Source organism: Prunus dulcis, chromosome 2, assembly GCF_902201215.1.
Source record: "Prunus dulcis chromosome 2, ALMONDv2, whole genome shotgun sequence".
In the NCBI taxonomy this organism is placed as follows: Eukaryota; Viridiplantae; Streptophyta; class Magnoliopsida; order Rosales; family Rosaceae; genus Prunus; species Prunus dulcis.
In genome coordinates this window covers 16,160,448-16,175,601 of record NC_047651.1, presented here as the reverse complement: position 1 = coordinate 16,175,601, position 15,154 = coordinate 16,160,448, and the positions used below count along the sequence as shown (strand labels likewise).

The window sequence follows — 15,154 nt, the reverse complement described above, 5'->3', positions numbered from 1 at the left end:
TATATTTCCTTGAAATAATTTTTACCGGGTCAAGAAAAGAGAAGATAGGTAGGAGGATGGGCCTCAAATAAGCCCAAAAAGCCACAGCCACCTAATTACAGTGATTTAGGGTTGAGAGAGAGAGAGAGAGAGAGAGAGAGAGAGAGATGGGAGGTAAAGGAAGGAGACGAAGAGAGAAGAACTACAATGCAGCGCACGGAGGCTACACAAGGCTGCCGCCACCACCTGATTATTCCCAAGCCGACGCTTTGCCCTCTAAACTTCGCAAACTCCTCGCCTTCACTAAATCTCATGACCCGCAAGGTTTCTTCTTCACTTTTTGTTTTTTTTTTTGGAAAGAAAAATATTTTTACTTAATTTTCTCCCTGTTTAAACTTACTGTTGTCAATTGTTTGTTATCAATGGGTTTCAGACTCTTCTTTCAAGGTCGTAAAAGCTGCTGAACGAAAAAAGAGGGAAAATGGAGTTGATGCTGCTGAACCAGTAAGTGCTTGCCTTGTCGTTGCACTTATGTTACAGAAGTTATATATGCATATGTTTATGAAATTGTGGGTTTTGGGTTTTGGCTTCTGGTCTGGTTTGGACAGTTTGATTGAAACTTGAGGCAAGTTTTTTGTGCAAAAATTGCAATTCAATGTCATTGAGGCTTAGTTTAATTATTACTGATGATTGCTCACATTGAATTTGAGTTGGTGACATTGGCATGTTGTATAACAAAGTACAAAAAAAAACAATGGTTATGTGAACAGAAACCCACGGATGAAGTGGACTTCGAGACTGGTTTTGAAGATGAGGGTGATGCTGAGAATTTGGAACCTCAACATACAGATGAGAAGAGAAAGAAGAAAAGAAAGAGAAAGCAAGTGCATGACCTTCGGTTTGAAACAGAAGCATCGAAGCAATCAGAAACTCGTCTAAAAAGAAAGGAGCGCAAGAAAAAGTACATATTTTAACACCTTTTTCGAATGAAAGTATTGAATGTTTAGCTCCCTGGAAGTGGAATGCTGCATAGATAATATAGCAGGGTCAGAATGACTGCCTTATGTTCTTGTATCAGAATGCTTGTAAATGAATCATCGGGAAAAGTGAACAAATTGCAATTTTCTTGGGTTATTGTATCATTGCGGTGATCAAATGAATCAAACTTACCCATCTTCTACTGATTGGTAACAACTGACAAGCTTTTTATAATCAGGTACTTGGAAGCAAAGAAAAACAAAAAGAAAAAGGGCAAGAAAGAAGAGAATGTAGACTTTCCTGGACGTGAGGAAATCAAATTTGGAGACGTAGTTCAAGCTCCTCCAAAGTTGGTTGTGCCTAAGGTAGCAAAATACATTCTTTATGATACAGTACAGATTAAAGTTCTTCAGTTTAATTATAAACTTACCCTGTTTTGTGAAGGCATTGAAGAATGTACAAGATGCTTCTAAGGAGAGGGTTCGAGTCAAGGCAATCGAGGCATATAGGCAACGGAAAGGATGGAATGCAAGGCCAGGAATTCAGCTTCCTCCTCCTGTGACCTCAACAGCATTGTAATTGGTGAAACCATTATGGATACTTATCTTTTTGCCTCTCTTTCTACTTGCCTGGTAGATACATGTCTTGAAGTTTGTGACTCTATATCAGGGGGTACTATGCCTCTGCAATTTTGTAATTTATGCAGCGAGTTCATTTGCTACAGTCTAGGAATTTGTAAGTGCTGGTTAAATTTGTAATGTATGGAAAGAGGATGGAGTATTTTTGTTGTTGATATCTTTGAAGCTCTCTGTTGAATTCAGTTTGACCCAGTTTTCTGGGATACATGATCAGTATCATACCAAGGCAAATGACTAAAATCAGAGATTCCTGAAAAAGTTGTTTATTGATTATAACTTTGTATATAGGGTCATTTATAGTGGAACATTTGCATTGTGAATCTATTATCAAAATACTAATAAAAATACAAAGTCTTAATATTCTAGTTCAATCCTTTCAAGGGGCATCTTGTGGGTTGCCTTTGAAGTATAAATGATGTTACATAATTTGTGACATTACTAATCTAAACTATCTGTGGAAGGCACGAACTTCCAGACCCCCAAGAATGTGAAGATTAATCATTGTCCTGTAAGTGACAACTTTGTTCTCATCACTTATTTTGAACATAAAACAGCTTAACAAAACGGCTGAGAAGATCTTCATTTGTCTATAAGAAAACTCCTTTCCAAGACATATTCGCGGTCCGGCCTGTCAACCATCACATACATTATAAAAAGAAATTAGGGACATTTTGGTTGCTTCAGTAATGAAGTTAACCAGAAGAGTTAGATATGTCTAGGATAAAGATGAGCTCCAAAAGAAAAACCTGAAAGGCTGAAAACTTGAAAGGGCTCTCTGGCTGGAAGACTCCATTCTCGTTGAGCCATCTCTCCGGCCTGAACTTTTCTGCATCATCTCCCCATATGACTTTCATCCTGCCCATTGCATAAGGTTGGTATGCTATCATATCTCCTTTCCTCACACTGTACCCATCTGGCAGAGTATCATCAGAAAAGCATATCTTTGCATCCTGCAATCAAAGCAGAATGGATGTTTGAAATGTTGGGAAGTTAAAAAAACTTTTCCAGGATATCACACTAAAGTAGAAATTCATTGCAGCTGGAAAGCAAAGTAATAAGAACACAACACAAGGTTTTATGTAGTTAGTCCTTTGATTTTTATGTTCTTTGCCTATGGGCCGAGATAAAGAGAAAATTCATTATAATTTTCCTTACCACTGGAACTGCAGGATAGATTCTGAGAGTTTCAGTGATTGCAGCATGGAGATACTGCATCTTTTCCAGAGCATCTTCACTCACACCAGATGCAAACTCGGAAAAGTGGGTGATCTTTTTCATGCCGGTTACTTGCTTCACTTCTTGTACAATTTTTTCTTGTACAGAAGGATGCTTGCACAGCAGGTAAAAGAACCACGCAAGTGTGGTTGCTGTTGTATCTTTACCAGCTATAATGAAATTGAGAATTATATCTCGCAAGTATATGGGATCAGTCCCAGTCACTTGCAAAAATCTTGATAAAATGTCTTCTCTGTCCACCTGCATCGAGTGTAAAACAAGTTTGTATCATGGTTCTAAACTGAATCAGAGACAGAAACTTGTAGGTAAGTGTCACTCACAGTCACCGGACAGTTATCCTTTTTCTGCATTTGCTCAATTTTGTTGTGGATTAGCTTAAACACAAAATCATTAACAATTTTGGTATTTTTCCTTAAGGCAGCTTCTGATCCCAAGTTGAGAAACTTCTTGATCCTCCAGAAAACATCAACGTAACGCCAGAGGGTCAATGCGCTTGAATTATCAAAAGCATCACCAAAACTCTTGCCTTCTTCATTTGATCCACACATGTTGTCTAATTCAATACCAAACGCTACTTGGAAAATCGAGTCCAAGGATGATTTCATAAATAGATCCTACATTAATACCATAGCTAGTTGATTAGGATCATCAAAATGGCTTGGTTTCTTTTTGAATAAATGAGTTTTGCAAACTCACTTGAATATCAATTGCCTGGTTGGAAGTTGCGATTTCCGACACCTTATCAGCAAGTTTTGCTGCATTTTTTCGGAATATTACACTGCTGAAATCCCTCAACATCTTCGTCGAAAAGTCATGGCTCGATATCTTTCTCTGCTGGCGCCACTTTTCACCATCAACTGCAAAAATTCCATCACCCAGAAGATCCTTCAGAATATTGTAGTTATACCATCCCTGCACAAGAGCAAGTTAGACCCTGCCTTAATACCAAGAATTCACCTGAGTCCGAAAAAAAGAAAAAAAATTCACCAAAAATTCAAAACTTAGGTTCCATGCTGATGGCATTCAAGATAACTTGTCCTGGGCTCCTAGCAAGATTGTGATCTTATCATAAAATTATCAGCTTTAATCCTTAGTATCTTGACAGTAAATTTACACAAGAACAAAAAAATTCGAAATGACCGTATATTGTCATTATTTCTATTTAGGGGGGTGTATGCATCTTGAAAGTTAGTTGATCGGACCAAGGACTTGGTAGAAATATCACAATTCTTTCTGCAAAACCAGATTTTGGTGAAACTTGATTGCAACCCATGAAACTATAAACATCTTGTAACATAAGAACATTTTCCCATTGATGATTTTCTAGTTAATTAACCAGAGATGGATTTGGAAACATACCTTGCCATAATTATCAAAGTTTGTCTTGAGTATGTACTCAACATTTGCTGGGTTGGAGGTGTAAATCTCATTCCTGAAGGGGCCAAGCAGCCTGTAAGTCTTGTGTTTCCCAGCAAGATCAGTCATGTAATCATGTAGCCTGTTGAAGTTAAGTAGCTGATGGAGCACTGTGCCAGCAATAGGTGGGTGCTTCTTCTTTGCCTTGGTCAGTTTCCTTGCAAGGATTTGGGCAGTGAAAATGGATAAGGCTAGAACCAGAGCTGTGAGGAAGATGGGGTTTGAAAGAAAGTCCATGACTGATTCTGACAGTAATCTGTAGTGTTCTTTGTTTATTTTTCACTGTTTTTATAGAGAGCAAAAAGAGTCTTTGTTAATGTTTTTTTTTAAATTTTTTTATTTATAACTTGTGCCAAACTTTGTTAACGGTTAACTTAATGAATAATAATATCACATTCTGTAGGACGTTTGTGGTTGAATGCCACGTTTCGTGAATTTGGCATTTGGGATGGTCCAAAATTTTAAAATAGGTCTTCTTACTTTATATGCAAACTGATGTCATGCTTGCCCTGAATTGTTAGGATTAGGGTGGCATTTTAGAAAAAAAAAAATCGTAAAAATCAATCGATAATTTATCGTAATAGAACTGCAATTGCGAGAAACTGAGCTGTATTTGCGGTATGAAGAATCGAATTGCATTTGAGGTTGCGATTACGGTATTTGATTTTCAAAACTTGCGGTTACCGCAAACCGCGACTATATTTTTTATATAAAAAAGATTGCATTTTGTAGATAGCATTGGTGCTCAAACAACACAACGGGGTCCTTCGAATCCACTCACCAGCACCAACACTTGAGTTTGTAACTTAATTTGTGACATTGGTGCATTGCATTTTCCTTTTGGTTTGTAACTTTAAAGGATTTGGAATTAGAATGCTTGAGAAGTTGAGGTTATGAATGCTTGAGAAGTTTAACTTTAATTGGAATTAATGCTTGGAATTGTAACTTTAATTTTCTTTAGATTGTGAATGCTTGAGAAGTTGAGAAGGTTATGAATTTATATATGCTTGAGAAGTTGAGGTTGTTAATTTATATTTTTTGATTAAAGTATGCTTGAAATCAAAAGGCTTCAAAAGAAGCATCAAAATTGGGCCTAAAATGTGAAAAATTGGATTTTTATGACATAAAAAGAACTTACGGTTTTAAACCGCTAATTCACGGTACTGCAAAAAGCAGTCGGTTTGTGATTTAAAAAATCACCATATCGCAAATAGTCGGTCGGTTTACGGTTTGGGCCCCCTAGTTATAATTAGCATTGCAAAAGTTCATGGGTCTCTTTCTACTTCTAGTTGGGTGGGCATCAATATGGCCAAACCAACTACACTTGCCGCTTCAAAATATTTATTTGGTTTAGTTTTAATAAAGGAAAAGTCAAACGGTTAAAAAATTAAACCAAATCGTACAATCCTGATCTCTTGGACCACAGGAGTCTAAGAGATTGTGGTCACTCATCAATGGTTCAAAAAAGTTTCTTAAAAAAAGTACAAGAGTGAGTAAACCGTTGAATTTACATCCAACGGTGAGTGACCACAAATTTCTTGGACCTCTGTAGTCCAAGAGATCAGGACTGCCAAATTGCATGTAATTTAGTTTTTAGTTTTTATAAATCGGTCTAAATCGAATCAGACTGTATACTTATATATATATATATATATTTTTTTTTTTTTACACGTGTAATACTATAATTAGATTATAATTAGGAGTGGATATTGAATTTCAAGTTTGAAGGACCTTTGGAGTTATTGATATTTAAATCATAGCTATATTAGTTATTGAAATTTGAAGTTTTATTGCATGTTGAGTTTTAGAATTGTTAGATACGCTAGAAAATGAAAAAATTATGTAGCAAGTTGTGAATTTTTTTGTTGTAATTGGATAAATTATGTTGAAAAATGGAAAAGGAAAGAGAACTGTTTTAGGCTTGAGGTTTCCTTTTTAAATTGGTTCGGTTTGGTTTCCTCCGTGATTTTTGTCAAAACCAAATCAAACCAAACCGTTAAATTGTAATTGATTTGGCCATAGTTTTGAGATAAAAAGGATCCAATCTAGACTGTGCCCACCCCTACTTTCTAGACTGCTTGTTTGTGTGGGCAAAAATGAAAAGAAACGACATCAAATCTTTGCTGAGGTTCTCCCAAGATTGCAGAGAGTTTCTTGGGGTGATGAAAGTCATGGTTTTACATATTTGCTAATTTACATATATTTACAAGGTTGTTTCCATTATCTACAAATTACAAACAGAATACAGAGCAAAAACCTCCAAATATCATAACAATATCATAATATGTGATAACCTTGAACATTGATTTTCTTCAGATATAGGAAATTTTATCAGGTTGTCCTTGGAACTGCAAGCATAGGGAGGCTGCCATCTATGTGAAGGGTGAACATGGTCCTATATGTTACAGCTTTTGTTTCATCAGCCAATTTGAAGCGGAAGAAGCAAAGAAGAGCCATTGCTACTATCTTCATCTGCCGGTAAGCAAAGTCCTTCCCTAGACAGATCCGAGGACCTGCCTGCAAGTAGCACCAATTCAGTGAAACAACTATTAGTGAACATTAGGATGATTAAGCTATGTGACAAATAAAAAGAAATTAAATTACTCACGTGAAATGTGACAAATTTGAAGGGTGATTCAGACTGAAAAATTCCGTTGTTGAGCCATCTTTCAGGCCGGAAATCGTCAGCATCTTTTCCCCAAATATAAGGCATTCTGCCCATGGCATAGGCCATGTAGTTTACTCCATCTCCTTTTCTCACTCTAAAGCCATCAGGAAGAATGTCATCTACCTCTGCACATCTCCCATCCTTAGAGGAAAGCCAAAGACACAAAGAAGTCAATATTTTCAGTGCTTACGCATTTGGCCTTAACTTTAGTATATGAAAATTTCACCCTAATGTACAGAACCATAGATATTAAACTCATTTCCCTAATGGAAACTGAAGAATAATTAGGCTTAAACATCTTTGGTTTGATAATAGCCAACACAATGGGGTACGCTCAGGGAATATTTATCTTGTGGCGTTGGTTTTGATATATTTAGCACAGATTTTATCAAGGCTTTGGCACTGTCCTGTTTAGGTTCTCACAAACAACTATAACAAATAACAATATCTCATTCAAAAACTATCCATAAAGAAAATTAATACAGGGTTATTGGAGTATATGCATACAATGGGAACTGCAGGGTATAGCCTCAACGTTTCTGTCAATGCCGCGTGAAGGTAATGCATTTGTTCAAGAGTTCCATCAGTAATGTTCTCCACAAATTCATCGATTTTCGCTTCACCGACCTGATTACCAACAACATCCCTCACTTCTTGTACAATTTTTTCCTGTATTAGAGGGTTCTTGCTGAGCAGGTAAAAGAACCATGAGAGTGTATTTGCACTGGTGTCTTTGCCAGCAATCATAAAATTCAGAATGATGTCCCTTAGATATTTGTCATTCATTTCCTCTGGATCCTTCTTGCTCTCCAATAGAAACCTTGATAGTATGTCTTCCTTGTCATTCTTTGAAACATACAATAAAATTCAAAGTTTCATTAATAAAACTGATGCTATAAAATGGAAACTTCAATGCAGAATCAAAAGAAAAAAAAATGATATACGAACATGCAAAGCCACTACACAAGTGTAAAATTCACTTACAACATCCTTTTGCTCCTCCAGAAATTTCCTCTTGCTCCTGATAACTTGGTGCACAAAATCATCAATGACTTTGACATACTTTTTAAGGGAGGCCTCGGAACCAAGGTTGAGAAATCTTTTCAGTTTCCAGAATGGATCAACATAGCGGAAATAGGTTAAAGCAGTTGATTCATCAAAGGCCTTCATAAATGCAGTCCCTTCTTTGCTTGACCCCTCCAAGCAATTCAGGTCTATTCCAAACCCAACTTTGAAAATGGAATCCAAGGTACATCTCATAAGCAAGTCCTACAAAAATAATCATATGTAAGAAAATGTAAATAATAACTTACACCATAAAGCTGTTAGTTAAAAATAAGATAATGTTCAGAAACAATGTGCCCACGTTTTTCTAATTGATCTTACTTTCAAAGATATTTAGAATAGATGGGAAATACTAAAACTTTGGATACAATCTGAAATACATGATCTGGTATTTAGAAATGATTTCGATTATGAACAATTTTGTTTGATCAGAATGAGTTCAGCTTGCAATTTTTCAATTTCACCGGTAAAGTTTTCCTCTCATATTAGTTCCAAGAACCAGCCCAAATTAAAGTTGACTTTAGGATACCGCCCCAATTTTATAAGCATAGCTCAGAGTTGAGCTTTTATGAAACCAATCTGATGAAGCAACACTGAACAAGTTTTACATAACCTGGAGACTGAACCAATAACCACTATGTGATCTGAACAAAACCAGAAGACAAGTTGTGAAAATTTTTAGGAGAAAAAATAGAAATAAAGAGAGACAGAGAGATGTAGGTTTCAGATTACTCACTTGCATATCAAAAACCCCATTGGAACCTGAAATCTCAAAAACAACTTTAACCAGCTTGGCAGCATTTCTTCTAAACACAGAGCAGCTAACGTCTCTAAGAACTCTCGTCGAGAACTCGAAGCTTGCAAGCTTCCTCTGCTGCTTCCACTTTTCTCCATCCACAACAAATATCCCTTGGCCAAAAACATCAGACAGAATAGCTTGCGTATACGCCCCTTTCGAATAGCTGGCAAAGTTGGTTTTCAGAACATGCTCAACGTTTCGTGCATCAGTCGTGTATAATTCGCTGTGGTGCGGGGCTAGAAGCCTGTAAGTTGACTCTGTTTTGGCAACTTCAGTTTGGTAGTCATAGAGTCTGTTGAAGTATAAGAACTGGTGGTAGACAGTACCTTTTACAGGAGGGTAGTTTGGGTTTCTGATGGACTTGCCGGTGAAGATTCTAAGTATGAAGAGGGACAAGGTTAGGAAGAAAAAGAGCCACATGAAGATGAAGATGATAACAAGAAAACCCATCTTGATTTTCTTTAAGATAATAGGAGGCAGAGAAATTAATATATATATATATATATATAGAGAGAGAGAGAGAGAGAGAGAGAGAGAGAGAGAGAGAGAGAGTTGACACACAGCATAATCTTATTCATCCTACTTCATTATGCCCTGACGCGTGTCAAATGGCGTGTCAAATGTTGAGAACCTGGGGTTCCTAAAACTTAAAATGCTCTCTCAACCTTTGTGGCTTTCTCTTTTGTTTTATAGATAAGTGAACCTGTGGGTGGACAGACCAAGAGTTTGTCGTTCGTTTTTTCGACCAAAAAATAAAAAAAGAGTTTGTCGTTCATGGCAAAAAGTTTGTGGGGGTGATGAACAAAAATCGTAAATTAGTATTATTAGGAATCCATTTCTTGTTTTTGTTTTTTTTTGGTTGTCACAATCCATGTCTCGAATAGAAGTGCGACTCATTTGTATAAAGGAAAATTCTGTGGTGCCCTGGCTGTATCTGTACAGCCACTTATCTAAGGGTTGAGTTTGCATTTCAAAAATGGATGGCTGAGATTGAATGACTGGATAACCTATTCAGCCCTTTGTTATTTAGCAGCTAAGTCACACGTGCGGTAGGAAGCAGTGAGATAGAATACTTAGCTCTCACTTAGCTCTCCTCTCTGGTTGCCCAAATCGAAATTCGTAACAGCCCATCCAATTCTGGAGGTCGTCTGCCAGGGCACCACAGAATTTTCCCCAATTCTGAGCGCCTCCCCTCCAGGAACTCTTCCTTTTGCTTGCCCAAATCCAAATCCTTAGCGCCTCCACGAACTCTTCTCTTCTTGCCCACTGTCTGTGCTTGGCTGCGAGGTCTTGTCTCTGCTTCAGAAGGAACTCTTCCTCTCACTTGCCCAAATTGATCGTAAGTGCGTCCAACTCTTGTCTGTGCTTGGGCAAAATGCAGCTGCAAGAAGGTAATGCTCACTGAATTGAGGTCCTCAAGTCTTCTCTCTGCTTGCCCAAAACTCATATGCAGATACCAAATTGATGGTGGGTCCAACCTCCATGATGAAATGGTCACCAAATTGGAGGTATTTAATTAATTTAATTTGATTTGTTGGCATTGTCTGATATAGAATTTCAATGTCACAGGGGAATGAATTTGTAATAACAACGTGGTTGTAAAAATTTCGAAGATCCTTGGCTGTTAACGACGGCATTTGAGTTGGTGCCAAAAGGAAGTGTAAGGAGAGGCCTTTGAAAGTATGGAAACATCAAGTAAGATTTCAAAGAACCCTCTTTCTGGTTTAGGACTTGAATGTGATTTGGGTAATGAGTTGATGCAATTGCATGTTTTTGGTTGCAAAACAGTTATACGTGGTGCAATTATTGACCTGAGTATGTGCAATTGCATGAGATTATTCATTTGTGTTTTTTTTAAGAGAAAGTATGTTAGCACATAGAGTATAAGGTCATTTCAGTTTGAAATTATGTTTCTCAGGCATGAAGGGGTCTGGTAAGATGGACAGGGGTCTAGAGACATCAAATGGTGGTTGTAGTGATTCAGGGTATCTGGGTGGTTGTGAAAGGTCGAGTCATAGGGCACCGACAACAGAGACTGGGCATATGTCGGTCCAACATATGGTTAGTCAAAGCAGTGATGATAATGATGTTGACATGATTGCACCGAGGAAAGAAGATGTTATGGGAAAAGAGTTTAAAACGATATAATTAGCAGAAGAATATTATATGAGTTATGCAAAGGGCATTGGATTTAGCGTGAGAAAAGACAAATTGGTGCGAAATGCGGAAGGGAAAATATGTAGGAGACGGTGGTGTTGTTCTAAAGAAGGTTTGAGAAATGAGAAGTTTAATGATCGATCAGATAGGATTCGACCACCAAAGCCAATTACAAGAGAGAATTGTTCTGCCCATTTTTGGGTGGGTTATGAGAAGAAACGTGACGTTTACGTCGTTACAAATTTTGAACCACATCACAATCATCAACTAGTTACTCCACTTGAATCACCATATCTCCGATGTAACCGTGTTGTTCGAAATTCTGATTTAGCACAAGCAGTGGGAATGCGAAGAGCATTGGTTAGAACATGTCAAACATATGAGTATATGGTCGACCAATGTGGCGGGTATTTAAATGTTGGTTTTCAAATAAAGGATTTGTACAATAAGTTGGATGCATCACGGAGGGAAATTTTGCTCGACGGTGACACAGAAGCTGCACTATCTTACTTGAAAGCGAAAGGAGCAATGGATCCAGAATTCTTTTGTAAGTTCAGTGTTGACGAGGAAAATAGGCTTGGTAATTTGTTTTGGAGGGACTCCACTTCACTTTTGGATTACATTGCCTATGGGGACGTCCTCATATTTGACAGCACGTACAAAACAAATGTTTATGACAAGCCCCTAGTGTTGTTTGTTGGTTCGAACAACTACCGTTCTACTGTAATGTTTGGTTGTGCATTATTGCAGGACGAGACATTTGAAACTTACAAGTGGTTATTGGAAACATTCATGGCATCCATGAAAGATAAGAAGCCAATATCAATATTGACGGATGGCGATGAGGCAATGCGTAAAGCCATTGATGATGTGTTTCCCATGTCTAACCATCGGTTGTGCTCATGGCATGTGTCAAGGAATGCACAAAATAACTTGAAGGATGATGAATTGGTAAGAAATTTTCAGGCATGTATTTGGGAACCATTTGCATTGGACGAGTTTGAGAAGAAATGGGAGGTTCTAAGGGAAAGAGCGAGGACTCCGAAACAAAAAGAATGGTTGGAAATGATGTATGCAAAAAGTGACTCATGGGCTGAATCATGTTTGAGAGGAAAGTTTTTTGGTGGTATGTGCACCACTCGACGCGTGGAGTCTATGAACAAGTATGTGAAAGATTACTTGAGGAAAGGTGTGAAGTTGTTTGAATGTATTCCAGCAATTGATAGGGCTATGTTACGTCTTAGGAATACCACGGCAAAGGATGGTTTCAACGCAAAGTACTCAACACCAGTCCTTAAAACCGCATTGACAAAACTCGAGCAACAAGCTTCTTTGATTTACACGCATAGATGCTTTGTATTGGTTCGTCATGAGATCGAATCTTGTTCAGCACTCATCCATGATAATGTGATGCATAATTTTGGAGGTCGTGTATACGTATTGTCAAAATATGGTGAACCGCATAATAAATGGACTTGTGTTTACCACGGTGGGGAAAAGATACGGATACAGTGTGGATGCCGGAAATATGAAAGTGAAGGGATCCCGTGTTGCCACCTGTTTTATGTAATGAAGTGCGAGCACCTTACGGAAATTCCTCCAGCACTCATAATGAAGAGATGGACAAAGAGTGCCCAAACTGATACATGTAGGGAATTTATCAGCAAAGGCGAAGACAGTAGCAAGGAAGTTGTAGAAATGGCGAGGTATGGAAGTTTAAGTGCTATGTCAAACAAAGTTTGTTTTTATGCATCAAAGAGTGCAAATGGTTATGCCATGTTGACGAATGAGTTTAGTAGATTGGAGGGAATTTGTGAAGGCTTACGGCAAAAGGAAGAAGAGACGAGTCTGAAATTGGGTAGCGCTGAGCAATGTCCTTCAAATATTGTGAAAGATCCAAATATCGTTAAGACAAAAGGCAGTCAAGCAAGGCAGGGTGGAACGCGCAAGCGTCGACAATGTCAATTGTGTCGCGGATATGGACATACAAAGCGTAATTGCTCTCAAAGAAACTTGCATCCAAGTAGAAATGCAGGTGTGAATATCCCATCAGGTACTGAAAGCTATCAGTATAGTTCTGATAAAGGGCCGTCCCCGGACATTAGCTACAGTTACCCTAGTCAAACGATTTCTCAATGCAGAAGCAACAATGTGGTTGATTTCTCTGGTTCTGATAGTTTTTCTACTGCAGACCCAACCGGTTCTACCCCTAACAGTGACGATGGTTTCTCATTCGACAATGGTGAACCTAATTCCCTATGTACTGGTTCAACCCAAAACAATTGTAGTTTTGGAACTTGGTTTACATGTAAAAATTGACATGAAATGTAGATTCAGTAATAGACAATATGCTTTCATATGATATTAAGTTATTGTTTTATGTATGTAATGTTAAGAAACGATGTTATGACTTGTAGGGGGTGCGTCAACGGAAGTTTTATGTAGGAGGCGGTGATCCGATATTGTCATGTAGCACAAATGATTTTCCAAAATATCCCCAATTTCATAAAACTCTATGTGCTTAACTCTAATATTGAATAATAAAGATACGGTCATAATAAAGAATTGGCTCCGTTTTCTTTGTCTTTGCTCCATACATTATTTACGTTTGCGTTTTGAAGGTATGTTTTTTTTGCACACAGCCGGTTTCAATTTGCATTTCACAGATGCAATTGCATGACGGTGATGCAATGCAAGGGCGGCTGTGCGCAAACCCCGAATCAGGAAAAATGAATCATATTTTTTTTTACATGCATAATTACACCTAATTTTTTTAACTATCAATCGAAGTAGAGAGAATCAAAAACGGAAAGGGGCAATAAGCCGAACATTGTTTCAGTACAACAACGATTAATACTCGAAATTACGTTGTAATGGACATTCTAATGTAGCACAAATGATTTTCCAAAACAGCCTGATTTTCGTATAACACAATGTGCTTAACCATAATATTGAATGATACACATATGATCTTAATAAAGTATTTGCTTTGTTGTCTTTGTCTTTGTGCTATACATTTAGGGTTGGGCATGCGTTTTTCAGGTATGTTTTGTTTGCACACAGCAGGTTTGTATTTGCATTTCACACATGCAATTGCATGACGGTTATGCAATGCAAGGGCGGCTGTGCGCAAACCCCGACAAATGAAAAATGGAACTCCATATTGTTGTGTACATCCACAATTACACCTTCTTTTTATAACTATAAATCGAAGTACATAGCATCAGAAATGGTCAGGGGAAATATGCCGAACATATTGTATTACAAAACGGACCAATGATCCGGAAAATTGAATCGTTTCCATAATTTACATGGTTTTCTTTCTCTTTGGGGTACGTGGACGAAGACATTTCTGAACTTTGCCTTTTTGGAGTGGGGAGTCTTGTTCTGCAGTCAGATTACCCTTTGCTGCGGCCCCGTCGTCATCGGCTTCCTCATCCTCATCCCCAACCTCGTCCTCATCGGCTTGCTCATCCTCATCCCCAACGTCTGTCTCGTCGATCCAACCATCGTCTTCATCTTCCTCTTCATCTTCCTCTTCTTCCTCTTCTTCTTCCTCTTCCGCATCTTCTTCATGCTCTTCTGGTATCACAATTTTTGTCTTCCCTTTTGTACCTAGGTGGTCAGCTTTAAATTTTGTGCGAATCTCCTACATACAGGGAAACATTGACATATATTTTGATCAATTTTGTGATGATGGTTTGCAATGCAGAATCTGTCAGCAATGTATTTCAAAGTGAAAAATGTAACATCCTATAGAGCGAACTTTACGATGGAGGTAACAAACTTACATGTTCCGCATCATCATCTATGACGTCTTCACCAATACCTGAACTTCCAATGGTTGTTCCCGAGGTGTTCTTCAATTTTTCCTAATACAATATAACAGCGTTCATGTTCAATACCATGGTCTGTTAGTTCATATTAACATCCGTGAAGGTTGTTCATTTTATGAAATCAGTCTGAAATGAAAGTCGACCGACTCACAATCTCTTGCCGTAGGAGACTGATCTCTATGCTTGCTTCCAATGAAGTTGAAAAAAGTACGGCATTCAACCCAGCATTCAGCTCTAAAATCTCGGTCGCAGCTTCAGCAGTTACCTACATTGAGGCACATGCAATTACACCAATGACCACATGAAATTTCACAATGTATGAATATATCACGCAATGGAAGCTACTTACATGTGTCACACCAGCAGGTAATGGTAGATCAAG

General features: G+C 38.0%; 4 protein-coding genes across 4 annotated transcripts; 2 read left to right on the top strand and 2 right to left on the bottom strand.

Annotated features, from left to right (window-relative positions):
* The first annotated feature begins 75 nt into the window (after positions 1-75).
* Positions 76-1,773, top strand: LOC117617754 (nucleolar protein 58). Its single transcript, XM_034347275.1, has 5 exons — positions 76-303; positions 413-483; positions 750-940; positions 1,196-1,322; positions 1,402-1,773. The coding sequence occupies exons 1-5, from the start codon at positions 147-149 to the stop codon at positions 1,534-1,536; spliced, it is 681 nt and encodes a 226-aa protein (XP_034203166.1). The 5' UTR covers positions 76-146; the 3' UTR covers positions 1,537-1,773.
* Positions 1,774-1,908: 135 nt separating this feature from the next.
* Positions 1,909-4,559, bottom strand: LOC117617753 (cytochrome P450 704C1-like). The gene is made up of 6 exons (XM_034347273.1): positions 4,191-4,559; positions 3,528-3,743; positions 3,152-3,445; positions 2,751-3,071; positions 2,342-2,545; positions 1,909-2,223 (listed from the first exon to the last, which is right to left on the bottom strand). Exons 1-6 carry the CDS (start codon positions 4,482-4,484, stop codon positions 2,044-2,046), a joined length of 1,509 nt encoding a protein of 502 aa, XP_034203164.1. The 5' UTR covers positions 4,485-4,559; the 3' UTR covers positions 1,909-2,043.
* Positions 4,560-6,346: 1,787 nt separating this feature from the next.
* On the bottom strand, positions 6,347-9,249 carry LOC117617752 (cytochrome P450 704C1-like). Its single transcript, XM_034347272.1, has 5 exons — positions 8,717-9,249; positions 7,900-8,184; positions 7,423-7,761; positions 6,856-7,056; positions 6,347-6,764 (listed from the first exon to the last, which is right to left on the bottom strand). The coding sequence occupies exons 1-5, from the start codon at positions 9,227-9,229 to the stop codon at positions 6,579-6,581; spliced, it is 1,524 nt and encodes a 507-aa protein (XP_034203163.1). The 5' UTR covers positions 9,230-9,249; the 3' UTR covers positions 6,347-6,578.
* Positions 9,250-10,945: 1,696 nt separating this feature from the next.
* LOC117618259 (protein FAR1-RELATED SEQUENCE 5-like) lies at positions 10,946-13,255 on the top strand. The gene has a single exon (XM_034347856.1). It carries the CDS (start codon positions 10,946-10,948, stop codon positions 13,253-13,255), a length of 2,310 nt encoding a protein of 769 aa, XP_034203747.1.
* The last annotated feature ends 1,899 nt before the right edge of the window (positions 13,256-15,154 follow it).